Source organism: Ostrinia furnacalis, unplaced genomic scaffold, assembly GCF_004193835.3.
Source record: "Ostrinia furnacalis isolate ACB-3 unplaced genomic scaffold, ASM419383v2 OfSCF0932, whole genome shotgun sequence".
Classification (NCBI taxonomy): domain Eukaryota; kingdom Metazoa; phylum Arthropoda; class Insecta; order Lepidoptera; family Crambidae; genus Ostrinia; species Ostrinia furnacalis.
In genome coordinates this window covers 1009464-1024396 of record NW_021131171.1, presented here as the reverse complement: position 1 = coordinate 1024396, position 14933 = coordinate 1009464, and the positions used below count along the sequence as shown (strand labels likewise).

The window sequence follows — 14933 nt, the reverse complement described above, 5'->3', positions numbered from 1 at the left end:
CCGGCAGGCCTAGTTCCGGGAAGGCCTATTGGGAGAGGCCACGTGTCAGTATCTACCAGACCATATGTCAGCATTGGTGGTAACACACACTGGACTGGACTTGATTCTCGAGTCTTAAGTGGTTAAGTTTTTCGGACTTCTGAGTTCAGTCGTATAAAATTTACTTTGTGTTATACAAGATAACTTTAACTTATCTAAGTGGAATACTTTTGACCAATTTTTTCCACTTGGACCAAATTCTTGTTCACCAAAAATCACGACGTATGAATAATGCTGTAATTTCGAAATCACAGACTGTCCTAACGATGCTTAACGGAATCTTTTCTGGTTTCTACAACTAAATAAATAAAACAACCGTTTCTTCTTAAAATTAGCACGATTTATTTCACATTATTTCTCAATAAAATCAGCTTGTTTTAATAAAATTTTGGACAGAACTAAACAGTACATTAAAACAATACTTTAAGGGGTGGTGGTGATCGTATGGTGATCCTATGGTCATCGTATCTTAAGTACTTTTCTGTTAAGTGTAATAAAGTGTGTATACGTATATTTTTCCATTTTATTGTATTTATGTTATGTACTATAAAATTACTGTTCAATTACGAAATAAAGGACTGAACGAGATGATAAATGAAAAATACTCCCTTCTGTAGAAACATTAAAAGCATTCTGCATTTTGTGTGACGAAAATTATATTTTTTTTATAAGTAGATAAAGTCCTTTTGTAAATAAACTGGGAGTAAGTACCTACTTTAAAATTTAAGTAAAAAAATTGTCATCATCGTAGCAATATCTAATATTACCTAAAATGTAATTTCAAGTTCGATGTACGAACGTAATATCGTATACTTAAGTACAGTACTAAATTGAGCTATCAAGGCTATCACACGATTTACTTAGTGAAAAAGTAAGTATTCGTGAAGTGGACAGCGAATAAATAGAAATATAAGGTATAAAATTAGCTAAAATATAACTAGATTTTAGGCAAAGTCACCGCAGAGTTGCATATTTTAAGTTGACAATATATTTATGTAAGTTGTTCATACTTTTTGCGGCAACTTCACCTAAAAACCAGTCCTAAGAAAATGCAGAAGCAAAACACGAAGATTATTTAATCAAATTAATATATAAATAGCGATTTCACGCCGCTAATTGCTACCTTACTAAATAATGACCCAGACTCCCAAAAGTAGTCAATTTAGATCGAAACTTAATTACAATTATGTGCCATGTAAAGCAGTCTTTTCTAAACTTAGGTAAATATTTTTGACATTCCAAATCTTTATACAATTTTAGACATTGTGTTTTGCAAATTCGTATTATCTAGGTACTAGATTCCTATGTTTAAACATTCAAATTGTGAGACGAATCCAATAAGGACACTTCAACAAAATGCAAAAAATTACGGGAATGGTATTAACGAGTCTTTGAAACCTATTATAAGTCTAGATATTGGGCAAGAATAGAAATAGCGATAGGTCGTTTTAAGTTAAGCACGCACCGACACTTTTTTACTATTGAATTTATAATATTAATACTATTTTTAATGAACATCATCTAAATACATAGGAATGAACAATTATTGTGCGTTGTGTGATAAGTACGTAAATTATTACGATGCACTTAAATAAAAATAAGCTCAGTAAAATTGTAAAATTGTTTTTAAAATGTAAGTACTATAAACCTCCTTTGCTGTGATGTTTGCTCTGACGCAGCAGCGTAATTACTTTCAATCTTAGCATTGCATAGGTTGTTGTTTGCTTCCTATCTATTATGTATCATCGAAATATCATTCAATCTTTAATCAATTCGGACCTCGATGTTAATTACTGGTGTGGTATTAGTGTATTGATATGCTCAGTAAATAATATACATATACCGATCGAACATCTACATCTAATTCCCCGTACCCTGCAATATCTCAGGATCGACTTGAGTAGGTTTTCGAATACTTTGATTGTATTTATTTGTCAATCAGCGTGATGTTAATATAAATCAATTTATAAGGATAATCCTTAGAGTTCCTGGGGAAACATACGTAACCAATTTAAGTACGCAGAGTACAATAAAACTGACTTCTTAACAATATGCTTACTTTTTATTACGTTTTCGATATTCGCTTGTCATTCTTCTATAAATGCTGGGTTAGGTCTCTCTACTCCCACCGTATCATTAACCAATTGCTTTTCTTCAAAGAACAAATCTAAGATGCGGATGTATCGGGACTCTTACTTCCATCGTTGTAACTGTCTAGCAAGGAACTACAGTTTGACCGCTTAAAGCCCTACACACTGAGACTTTTTGCAGCGATATAAACGCGATTGACAACTGCTCTAGTACAACAGAGAGCTCTACAACAACTGATGTAGTCTCCATCGTGATTGTAGGTAGTGGCTGTCTTAAAAGTAGTTTTAAGAAATATCTGTTTTGTGCTTGTGTGTAATATCGACAATTTGCGATTGTATCGATACTTTGTTGTTTGTATCGTTGCAAGAAGTTCCAGTGTATAAACCCCAACTAATCCAAAGTCCCAGGGGAAACGGACGAGACGGCTTTAAGGTTCGTAAGCAATGCAATGCTACGGCGCGGTGTGCCGCCTCGCAAGCGGCGTCTTCTGCGGCGCGCGTTTCCCGTCGCCGCCTCGCGCTAGTCACGCGTACGTCTCGCGAAAACGTTTTTGAAGGTGATGAGCTGCGTTTAGAATACGGTTGTGGAGGGTTATATGCGCGTGTGGCGTGTACGCAGGCGGCGCCGGCGCGGGTGCGGCTTGAAGCGGCAGCGTGGGCAGTTGAGCGTCGTTGTCGGGGTGGCAGAAGAAAGCCACGCAGTGACGCCCGCGAGCCCGAGCGTACGTGCCCGACGGGACTACTACGCGGTGCATCTGGAAAACGAAAGAACGTGTAATTTTTTTGGGAAAAATAAGTAAAGTATCTAGTAATTTCTGATATATACCTAGCGTTGAAAGCGAAGTCTTGAAAATGTATTGATTAACAGTATCTAAACCTATACTCTCTTTAACACTCATATACAATTTTGTGAATTTTATTATACATTTTTGTGAGGTTTTGATACGGTTACTAACGCGATGTTTCATGAAATTCTTTTTACCCCTTTGGTAAAAAGCCAATATCAATATTCAGCCTAAAAACTATATTGATCCAAACATGATAGGTCCGTCTGTGCTTTACGACACAAGTACAAACTTAGTAGTAATGTATTAACTTGCTCAGTAAACCAGTCATAGCTTATGCTGATGTATGGAGGTTACTTACAAGAGCAGGAAGAAGGTTGGTGGTCCATGCAGCCAACAGCTCTCCCGGCTGGACGAGGATAGCGCCGGGCAGGTGCCCAACCGCTTGCCACACATCGCTGCCGTTCAGTTTCACCTGGAAAATTATAAGCGATGAAATAAGTAATGTTGTAGGTATAATATAAAGTTGAAAAACCGCTGGTTGGTTAAAAGATCCTATTTATATTAGGAACAAAGGTCACGCGTACACTTAACTGAATACGAAGAATTGAGCCTAAGCACACACTCGATTTTAAGATGTTTGTTTTCTTAAAAGGCCGGTTGTGAAACTTGTATTTTTTGACCCTGTTGTCACTCAGCTCCGAGAGCGAAGGAGTAATCAAACTTATTTGTAGAGAAACTTGTAAAGTTTCCTGATTTTCTTTCATTGTTAGTGCCAATTTTAGTGCTCCTGCGTCAAAACTGGATCTGGAGTCGGAAAGGTGAGTGAAGGACCCATAGAGTAAGAACACTAAGAACCACACCCCGTCGTTCTGGTTGGAACCCATCCAGCTATGGAGAGACGCCACGATAAGTATTATGTTCCACAAGCATGATCTATGATCTTATCTTATCTTATATATAAGATAAGATAAGATCTATGATCTTACTGAGTTCCCTAGCATGGCACGGGCCCTCGTCCTCGGGAGAGACGACGGGAGTGACTCTAGTCACGGTGTGTGACGCGGCTCACCTCCAGGCCGCCCTCCGAGTCCTGGGCCAGCAGCGTGAAGGTGTCGTAGTCGGCGTGCGCGCCGCAGCGCGTGTAGTGCACGGCGTCGCTGGGGCAGCACGGGCCCTCTCGTCCTCGAGGGACGGGGAGTGACTCTAGTCACGGTGTGTGACGCGGCTCACCTCCAGGCCGCCCTCCGAGTCCTGGGCCAGCAGCGTGAAGGTGCCGTAGTCGGAGTGCGCGCCGCAGCGCGTGTAGTGCACGGCGTCGCTGGGGCAGCACGGGCCCTCGTCCTCGGGAGGGACGGGCGGGTAGTACAGCAGGCGCATGGTGGACGGGTTGCGGCCGTCGCTCTGCAGCATGCCGGAGTGGCAGGCCAGGAGCGTGGCTGGCGGCACACCTGGAATCATTTCCCACTTAAGTTATGAATCTAATATTTGGTAATGGCTTCGATTCAAACTGGGTCTTAATTTTCGACTTGATCTTTAAACGCTTTCAACACGTCTGGTCTAATGATAAAAAAAAATCGCGGTTACATCATTAAGGCATTTTTACCTAACCGCTGCAGCGCTGTTGGGTTGCCATTTTACGTGTACTTATGATGAGTCTCCTTTCCATTTTGTTACAGTTATTAGGTAAATACTGTAGATTATAGAAATGTTGTTACAGTGGCGTTTTGTTAGTAGTTCCTTAATTCATCTGTTTAGACTTTTAAATTTGATAAAAACGATATAAAAATCTGCATTCAAGAACTAGACTGCACCCAGTGATTTTCAGTAATTAAACCGCAAACTGTACCGAAAGCATAAGCCAAGGCCTGGAGAAGCACACGCGAGAGGTTGGTGAGGTCCCTCGCGAGAGGCACGGTGTGGCTGCAGAACTCCGGCACCTCCTCCTCGGCGGGCATCGCCGCCGCGGTCAACGACGTGATGTTGAACGCGTGACGCAGCTCCTGGAATGAAGAGACATAAATAAGCTAAGACATTGATATTAGAACTTCCTCAACAATGAGAGCTCTTTCAAATACGAGTAAAACGTTTAAACGACTAATGGACTCGTCCGTTTTCAAGACCGCACCGGAAAATTGAACGACTGCGCTTAGGTAAGTTTACTCTTTAATCTACTAAGTATATAAAAATAAGTCGGGTTTTCCTCCCTGACGCTACAACTCCAGAACGCACGAACCGATTTCCACGGTTTTGCATTCGTTGGAAAGGTCTCGGGCTCCGTGAGGTTTATAGCAAAGAAAATTCGGGAAAAGGGGGTAAAACAGGATCCACGCGTACGAAGTCGCGAGCGGCCGCTAGTACTTTTGAAATTAATTTCTTGTGCTACTTGTAAGACACAACAGCTGAGGTCTGGCGGGCTGTTTTTGTAATAATTTTGGAAGTATGCACATACATCTACAGGTCAATACAGTTTACATTTAAGGCCAACATCAAGGAAAACAAGTAGAGGCATTTTGTTCAAGCCAATGTATTTTTGGCGACTGTATTTTATTGGTAGCTATGAGGATATCCAATCAGGTGATTAGGGACGTTCCGTAGTCCAGAGTTCGCTGTAGGTTTTCAATTTGCCTATAGAATTATGCATTTAAAGCAATCTGTTCAGTTTAGTTACAGCGACTGTCAGCAACTAGCAATAACATGTCACCCGCTAGTTTCTTCAGTTAAGTAAGTAGGTACTCCGTGATCATGGCGCTTGCAACAGTGCAATCTTACAACAGTTACAACACGAAATATCGGAGGCTCGTAAATAAGATGTATGGTAGCAATCCCGTTAATAATACTTATTCTAAAGCTAATCTAAAACTAGATACCAGGGTAGAATAAGGTATTAAAAGGTACCTTTTTAGTGTCATCGAACTGCTCCATACCCGGGCGCACGTAGCCGTGGTTGCTGACGGGGTTCCGCAGGTACTGCGCCTGGCAGCCCTCGGGGAGCGCGCAGAAGTTGTCCAAGTCGGCGTACACCGCTTTCAACTGGAATTGGACAAATGCTGGTGAGTAAACAGCGAGAAACTTTTCCTTTGCGACCTTATTTCCAGAAAAAAATATCCCATCAAAAACAATACTTGTCAAAAAAACCAAGTCTTGCAACTCAGTTGTTCTACGGTAAAAAGTTGTGAGATCCATGTAATACCAAGTCCAGGCCAGGAAATCTTTAACGTTTTACATAAATATATTGACTTGGCCATCGCACTAAATAATTTAATTTACACGTGTTTTCATGCGTTAAAGATTTCCTGGCCTGGACTTGGTATTACATGGATCTCACAACTTTTTACCGTAGAACAACTGAGTTGCAAGACTTGGTTTTTTTGACAAGTATTGTTTTTGATGGGATCTCATTTCTTTTTGTATTTTGTAGACAGCAGTTATGTATCTAGAAAACTGGACCGAAATTGAAAAATTTTACTCGACTTGGCGGTTGCACTACTGTGCCCCCAAATCTCATTTCTTTTTGTATTTTGTAGACAGCAGTATGTATCTAGAAAACTGGACCGAAATTGAAAAATTTTACTCGACTTGGTGGTTGCACTACCGTGCCCCCAAATATTTTAGTTTTTCCTTGATTCATACACCAAACACTACTTATATTCCAAATTTCAAGCTTCTAGGTCTGCTAGAAGTGCCTTAGAGTTTTGATGATCGGTGAGTCAGTGAGTCAGTCAGTGAGTGAGTCAGTGAGTGACAAAATTAAGTAACTTTGACCCGTTATAATTCTTAAACTACTGGTTCAAATTGAATGAAATTTTAAATATACCGTGTCTTTACAATGCCTGCATAGCTAATGAAAATTCAGCCTTCTAGTTTTATGCACAACGAAGTTACAGGCAGTCGAAAATGGCCTGAATTGCTTCGAGAAAAGGATGGTACGGCCGTGCCGCTTTTTTGCTCGACTTGGTGGGGGCACTGCCGTGCCCCCAGATTCGGTTATGCAGGGTCTTCAAACTTTGAAGCCTCGGGGCCATACAATTTTCGGTATGTTGCGAGGGCCATAACAATTTGGCCCGCGGGTCGTAGTTTAGAGACCCCTGGGTTAGAGCCATAAAGCTGTTTCTGTTTGACATGACGGCGACGGCGCGGCGCCGTCCAAATTGTTATGGCCCTCGCAACATACCGAAAATTGTATGGCCCCGAGGCTTCAAAGTTTGAAGACCCTGCATAACCGAATCTGGGGGCACGGCAGTGCCACCAAGTCGAGCTTAGTCGAAATCGACCACTTTATGTTTCATTCCATACAACGAAAATGGAAAATATTTTTTTCCAGCCAAACTATTGGTTTTAGAGAAAAACTTGTGCAGCATTTATTCATCAGAATAACGTAACCTATCGATAGGTAATTTTTTCAAATAGAAATTGTGAAAAAAATCGCTATGTCCATAAATCGCAATTTCGATCCATAGTGCGGCGGCATTGCGTATCTCTATTTATCACATAGTGCTGCTGCTATTGACATCTCGCTTGCTCAGTTCTTTGTTGATCTATTCCGAAGGAATACTAACTTTATGGTTAGAGTAGAGCTTTATTATTCTGCCTCATTTTGTTTAACAATTGAAGGGGGAATAATAGGTAGGCCTCTTTAGACACTCCCGCTTTTATTTCAATCGCATCTACTTCCCTGGTATGAATCAAGGGCTCAAGGCTAACCAAATAATGAAAATTAATTAATAAGTTCAACCAATTAAATCAACTTAATTTATTTAAACAATATCAAAGTTCATTATAGGATTGTTAACACGTGCCACGGGTATCTGTCATATTTAAGTTGATGACCTTATTCTGAGTCATTCGTTTAAACATTATCCGTTACTTTGTGAACCAGTAGCTAAGTTTGTAGCGATTGTCACAATATCAGAGGCGTGTGATGCTTAAATGCAATTGACCGATAGGGACTTATTTGGCAAAAAAATTATACCTAGCATAAGTATATCTTATTTTCAGTAGCTTTTTGTAACAACTTACGGCAGTCTTCTTCGGATGAAAACAGATGCACACACTACTTTCATAAAATCTTTTTTGATCAATTCAAATTCTGTTCTTACCTTCTCCTCAGCAATTCCATGGTTGACAAGTACAGCTAGACCCTTTCCACTGAGAGCAGTGACCAACTGCTGGCCAATGCGTCTCACCACTGATTTCATAGGACACACATCTGTGCCTGAAACAAAAGAAAAATGACTTTATAGTTTGGCATTTATCTGCAGGATAAATTGACGAAGGTTGAAATTACTTGACTTGGAGTTGAGTGAAACGCTTTTTTGTTTTTTTGATTATGAGGAAGACTCCGGCAATGTTAATTGGTTTTCTTTCTTATTTGTTCGCTCAAAAATTTTTAATCCAGCCCGAATCCTATACCAAGTTGATAAACTACGTTTTGCCACACATTTGTATCCAGACAAAGTCAAATGTTTTTTAGGATAGGTACTAACTAGGTACCTTGACATTTTCGGAAGCGATTTCCAACTCAAATATTTCAAGAATTTTGCTTCACAACAACTTACGAAAGTATTATTTGACTGAGAAAAACGGTAAGCAATTAATAGTTTTTTTCTTTTTTAGCTGTAGGTGTCGCATGCCGAACTTTAGATTCCTCGTTCACCTCGTCTTGCACAACGTGAATAAAATATAAGAGAGACCGTTTCGAGTTAGCCGAAGGTTTGTCCGTGACACGCTTCTCTTGAAACGGTTTCTCTGGCAATATTTTGTGTTACATACGATTACTATGAAATAGGTTTAAAACTCCCGTTACATTTACAGCCTTGTCACATTTAATCTAATATCGATGACCTTTGTATGACAGATATAGGTCGTACAGTTAGAATATTTCAAAACAGATAAATTACTTTAGTCGTAACAGTTGATATTTGTTTTATAACTCTGAAGACAATAACACGAATAATAAAGTTTGTTATTCTTTATTTTTATGGTAATTGTTTTGTTATGGTCAAGACTTCAAGCATGAACGATAGTTATATGCAGGTATGAACAATTAAGTTATATCACCGAGCTGATACCTAACTTGGCACACTGGGTTACGTACATTATGTAATGTCAAACGCTACTTTCAGGCGTAGAAAGTTACCCAGTCCTTATGCTGCAGACCAATCGTTATTATTAATGTTGTCTTGATACGAGTATTGAGTATACGTATCCAACCTTCACTAAGCTTCAGGAAAAAAATGTTATCATCTGGTACCTCGTTGTGACTGCCTTCAACAGCAAACACGGAAGATGTGTGATCTTCGCTCGCTTAGATTAGCCCAGTAACCTTAATAGAGCCGCTTGGTAATCGCACAATGCTTTGTTGCCTTTAAACGTTATGTTACGGGACTATTCCCACCTCTCGTTCCCACCACTGCAACTCCTGTGTAGCCAGGATCTACAGCTTGACCGCCACAAAAACCCAACCAATGAAGGTCAAGTTTGTCCCGGGGGAAAGTTAAACTGTCATTGGACCCGCAACGAAATTAATCAGAAGAACATGGGAGGAGTTCGAAATTAAGGTTCGACTTCCCTCCATTGCAAAGCGGATGACAGGTGACAAACAAAGGTTTAAAACCTTTAAGAAAAAGATTATGCACCACGGACAATAAATTAAATTAAGGGGGCCTATCTTATGAGCAATTAGCAACTACTTGCCAATAATATTTTTCATTGTCGCGACAAGATCGGTGTAATAAATTGCGGAAACAGATGTATGTTGTATTGAATTAAGCATTATATCTCGTTCATGTTTCCAAAGATCACACTCCGTATCGTACTGCCGGTCGACTTAGAGGTACAAAAGCGTGCGGCTATGTACTTCGCATCAAGGGAAAATATAACCTCCGATTTCTTAAATAGCCGCGATCGTTCTAAAATAAGTCGATTATTTGATTCCCGAGAAGTCGTTGAAGAAGATTTACTTAATGAATGGCAAAAAGATGGGATACGTCAGTCAAAGGACGTCACTTATATAAATTCTTCCCGAATGTACGCGAACGTCTAACTAGGCGATGGTTAGAAATCAACCATTGCTCGTCGCAGTTCCTCACGGGACATGGCAACTTTAAACATAAACTTCACGAATTCAAACTAGTTCCGTCTCCTTTTTGCGAGTGTTCCACTGATGATGTCAGTCATGAGCAGTCTGCCCATCATATCTTGTTGGAGTGTAAACGTTATGTTAGTGTGGCCCCATTCTATATTGGGAGCTAGACATTGCTAGTAGTTCCATTAATTAATATTTTAAACACATGTCGTGGAATTGGTAAACATTATATTCTTTTGATAGGTTACTTTAGATTTAGAGGATATCATAAGTGATAAGGTATCTGATATTTGTTGATAAGATGAAGAATTTCCAAAAACAAAATATTATTTTAGGCGGTTACTAATGTAGCGCACAAGATCAGCTAAACAAATTCCTAATAAGAATTACTTATATTGAATTTGTTGTTTCAATTATTATACCCACCCACATATGTACATATTACTATAATAGGGGACGTTATTATGAGTGTATTGTGTCTAAATCACAACTGTAAATAAAAAAAAGACTCCTTTACTGCTTCATATTAGGATTGTCACACATTATGTTTGCTCGCACTCCCTTGTTCGTTACCATTGGTTTACGTGTTAACAAGTTCAAAGTCAAATACTATCTAACAAGGAATGTAATGTAAAGGACCAAGTATTGGTCGTTTGTATTAACAATAACCAAAACAGTTAAATTAATTTTTGACTTCACAAATTTTCGTAGAAAATAGTGTTAAACTTTCCTCAAGATCAGGTTGCACATGTTATGAAACTCTCATAGCAATTTATTTACTAGTCTTCAATATAGGTCTGCATGAGCTTCAAATAAAAGTTGAGATTATGGCAAACAATGATTATTATAGTTGTAACCCTGTATACTCTCTATTATTGTTGCGACTTGCGAGCATCGCAAGAACGTATTGTGACAATATTCTAACCTACAAATCAGCTGTTTGGGATCGCGGATACATAGTAATTATCTAACTGCGGGCACAGGCCACGGACGTGACTCAATTGATCGTCGCGATTACACAAGCGATCAATGTCGTCATTTGTTTTACACGAAATACCGCTTTGTAGTTTGTGACTATTATTTTTCAGTCGTTTCGAAAACGCGTGACCGATAATGTATATTTTAAACGCTATAAAGTCATCGGTGGGTTTTTTCAATAACAAAATATACATTTTTATGACGCATAATTTGTTTGTTTTCAGTCCTCATAATATTTGGTAAAACATCACTTAAAAGACCTTATGTTATGACCTATTGAAATCGTAAACAACTAGGAGACAATGTGCAAAAAGATGCTGGACCACCCGGAGTGTATGTAACGTAGTATATTCACGCCAGTCTATCGTGAATGTAGTTATAGAGTTTCAGTAATTTTACACGCCGTTTCCTATTAACTATCAAGTTACATCGTGGCAACTTGCAACACGTTTCATTAACATAATGACAGTAAATAATGTGTGCGAGTCCCTTGACGATTAAACAAAGGTCTAAGCACTGTGTGAGCTCTATGTATCAATACGAAATATCGATTGCAACTATTTATTTTCAACCCTTGACATGGTTTCGTTCTATAAAAGGGTCCGAATCAACTAGCCCTTGGTTTGGTTGAAGTTCGTGTTTGTAAATAATACGTTTGTGTAGTAAGCGACAATATAATTTGGCAATCTTGTAAATATACCTACTAAACTACGAATTTGGCAATCTTGTAAATATACCTACTAAACTACGAAGAAGAAAAAGAACTTAACTACAGAGATTAAAGATCTAAACATTTTAAAAAAATAGGGAATGTTTCATTATTATGGGTATAGGCAAAATAGTGGTAAAGTTAGTCGACCTTAAACAACTATTTGATCGACTCTACCGAATATCTGTATTTTTTAGTTGAAAGCCCATTGAAAGTCTATAAAACTTTTAATATTTAGTTTCTTTGGGGTGGAGTGAAGATTTTCATTACATATTATCTCGAACCAATCACTGCTTTAACCTATTCTTGAATTTGGACTTTAAATACACGAGTTTCATTTTATAATAGTATCGGCCTATTCATAATATTTTAAATTGCATTCTAGCAAAAAGTAGTTATGCATTCTAGTCATTATGTAACTGTAGCTACGGAAGTGCTTACTGCACCCAATGTAGGTGCATTTGATAATGAGTCGGCAAAATATGAGGGGACAAAGTCTAATTTCTATTGTTTATTATTACTTAATTAAAAAACGCTTACGTAAATGATTACGTAATGGCGTAGTTACAAGTCTCAAAATATTTTGAACAGTGTATTGTTTTCTTGATAAAGCATAAGTTTCATATTTTTCAGATTGTAACTATCTTAATAGTTAAAACCTAATCAAGATATGAAAGTTGATCAGGATTTAATACATTGATTAATTTTCAATGAATATTATAATATAAATCAAAACGTCATGCTTACACAACGGAGTTGATTATAAGTTATTTATGTACTCGTACCTACTCGTATACAATACACGTAATAATTGAAAGTAATTTGGAACATTAATCTAACTACGAAGTATGTAATAAAACCGATCTAGCCGTTTTTAAATCTATATTAGTTTCCGTTATAAAACGCAGTTCTTCCACTACCGACTGAGGTTCATTTACTATGTGATAGTTTACTCGTATATCATGCACGGCTACCTAAGTAAACTCCGACAAACTTTACTTCGACATTACGTTACTCGTTAAGGATATTTGCCTTTGTCTAAGTAGTGTAGTGTCGAAGTTAGTGCTTTCCTTACAAACCTTATTATAGTGGTTTCCTGAATGCTGTCAAAATAAATTAATTGTCTGTAATTCTTTCTATTTGGTAAATAAATTAAAAAAAAAGTAAAGTCGTGTCGGATCAGTAGTGTCGGAGTAACGTAATGTCGAAGTAACGTTTGTCGGAGTAGCATTTTATAGCCGATGCATACAAGTAAATTGTGCAATCGGATTGAATGAATTCAATGACCGTCACCGATAAAAACATATTCCAATAGCATTGAGTTGCTTGTGATAGTATCGCCAGCGAAAGTACTTGTATGTATATCGGCATAGACACAATATGCCAAGCAACCGCCACTGCCAGTGCGCAGTACGCACTACTTTCTACCGCTGCGTTCTGCGTATCTATATTATCTATTCTTCTATACTATATTATATACGCGAAAGTAACTCTGTCTGTCTTGCTTTCACGCTTAAACCAATGAACCGATTTTGATGAAATTTGGCATAGAGATAATTTGAGTCCCGGGAAAGTAAATAAAGTTTTTCTGTGACAAACAAAATTCCACGCGGGCGAAGCCGCGGGCAGAAAGTTAGAAACTGCAGGATAGACAGACAGAATGCCTGCCTTCCGCTATACACAAATACTATAAAGGAAGCGCTTTAGCGAAACTCTCACGGCTTAATAAATGAAAGTCAGTGAATATTCTTATGTAAGTTTAGCAAACTCTACAGTGAAGTGGTTTTTAATGCACTTCTTGCGTTTTTTTATAATATTTTTAAATGACCTGACCACAATGGAAGGGCAAACCAAATTTATAATATGTTTGTAATGGACATATGATCGACCAGTAACATTAGCAATTTTATGTTTTTTATAGATATAAAATGGCATTAATATGACCGCGCATAAAAAAGACCTCAACGCGTTACTGTACTGCATTGGAAATTTAAAAATGCAAAGGGTAAATTATTATTGAATCATTTTTGCTATTAGGGAAAACCCAACTAAGTGGCATTCGGTGATATCGAGTACATTCAAAAACTGCTAATTTAAACAATATTTTATTTCAAACGACCATCCTTTCTTTTGTTTCTTTAGAAGAGATCTCTTCCTAGAGATAAACCTTTTAAATTAAGACTAAAATTCTCACTTTTTTGTTTCTTGGATAATTGTCAGTTTTTCTGTCGTATACAATCTATTGTAATACTCGTTTAAAACAGTTACATGTTATTAATGCCTGAGTTTGCATGATTACTCCATGAATGTTTTATTAGTGGTTTTTTGTTGCTATCGCGTTGAAATGCCTTTTTATAACTATTTGCTAGTGATGGAACCGAGGTCACACGTGACGGTGAGCGGTTAACGCGTGACGTATAGCTTGTCGGACTCGCAAATGAGGCCCGAAATAGACTTTCACTTAGTACCTATTTAGATTGACTGCAAGCGAATTTAATAAGGTTTCTTTGATTAAAACATGTTTATTTTGCTCGAACTACAGCATTCGGTGGCGTTTTCCATGTTACATAGAGCGTCTAAGGGTATTTAAAATAGAAAATTTTATTGGAATATTGTCATACCTATCATTTACGAAATAGTTTCATCAAGATCTATGTAGTAGCACAGGTAGTAGAGATACTATATGGCCACATGTGAAAAAAATTAACAGCTAAAGGTAGGAAACGTTTTTAGAGGCACAGTCAAAAGTTGCTTTATGGACAATGGTTTGTTTTTTAACTTATTAAAAACAAATAACCATCAATGTTGTATTATTTTTGTTACAACCGTACAGACTTTAAAAAGGTGGAACAGTGTGTGACCGATAAGCAGACATGACTTTGAAAATCTTAAACAATACATGCAGTTAATCAATCGTAATTAAGTCACCAATGGGGTATAGAAATGATTTGTTGATAGTCGTAGCATTGACAATGAAACAATGACTTCTTACATTATTTCTTTCCTCGTTATCAAGGCATCTAATCAGACAAAAACAAACCTTTAATAATAGTGTTTATAAAAGGCATTTTTTTATAGATAACACTGTTTTTACCCGACTGCGCCAGAGGGTTATGTTTAAAAACACAACTTAGATACAAAAACATTACTCCACTCGGTTACCTATAACAATACATAGTAGTTGTAACTTCCTATGGCACTTGTTTCTATTCTACTACTACTACATAAATGGTAAAATATTATTA

The 14933-nt window shown here is 37.8% G+C and overlaps 1 protein-coding gene across 1 annotated transcript in view; it reads right to left on the bottom strand.

Moving 5' to 3' along the window:
• Window positions 1-359: 359 nt before the first annotated feature.
• The window catches only part of FNSI (flavone synthase I), a 30676-nt gene continuing 16102 nt past the window's right edge, over window positions 360-14933 (bottom strand). The window contains exons 2-7 of the mRNA XM_028301516.1: window positions 8014-8129; window positions 5813-5947; window positions 4764-4917; window positions 4148-4365; window positions 3276-3389; window positions 360-2884 (exon numbers count right to left, since the gene is read on the bottom strand). Coding sequence (XP_028157317.1) covers window positions 2654-2884; window positions 3276-3389; window positions 4148-4365; window positions 4764-4917; window positions 5813-5947; window positions 8014-8129 — 968 coding nt within the window. The 3' untranslated portion in view covers window positions 360-2653. The remainder of the gene's footprint in view (window positions 2885-3275; window positions 3390-4147; window positions 4366-4763; window positions 4918-5812; window positions 5948-8013; window positions 8130-14933) is intronic.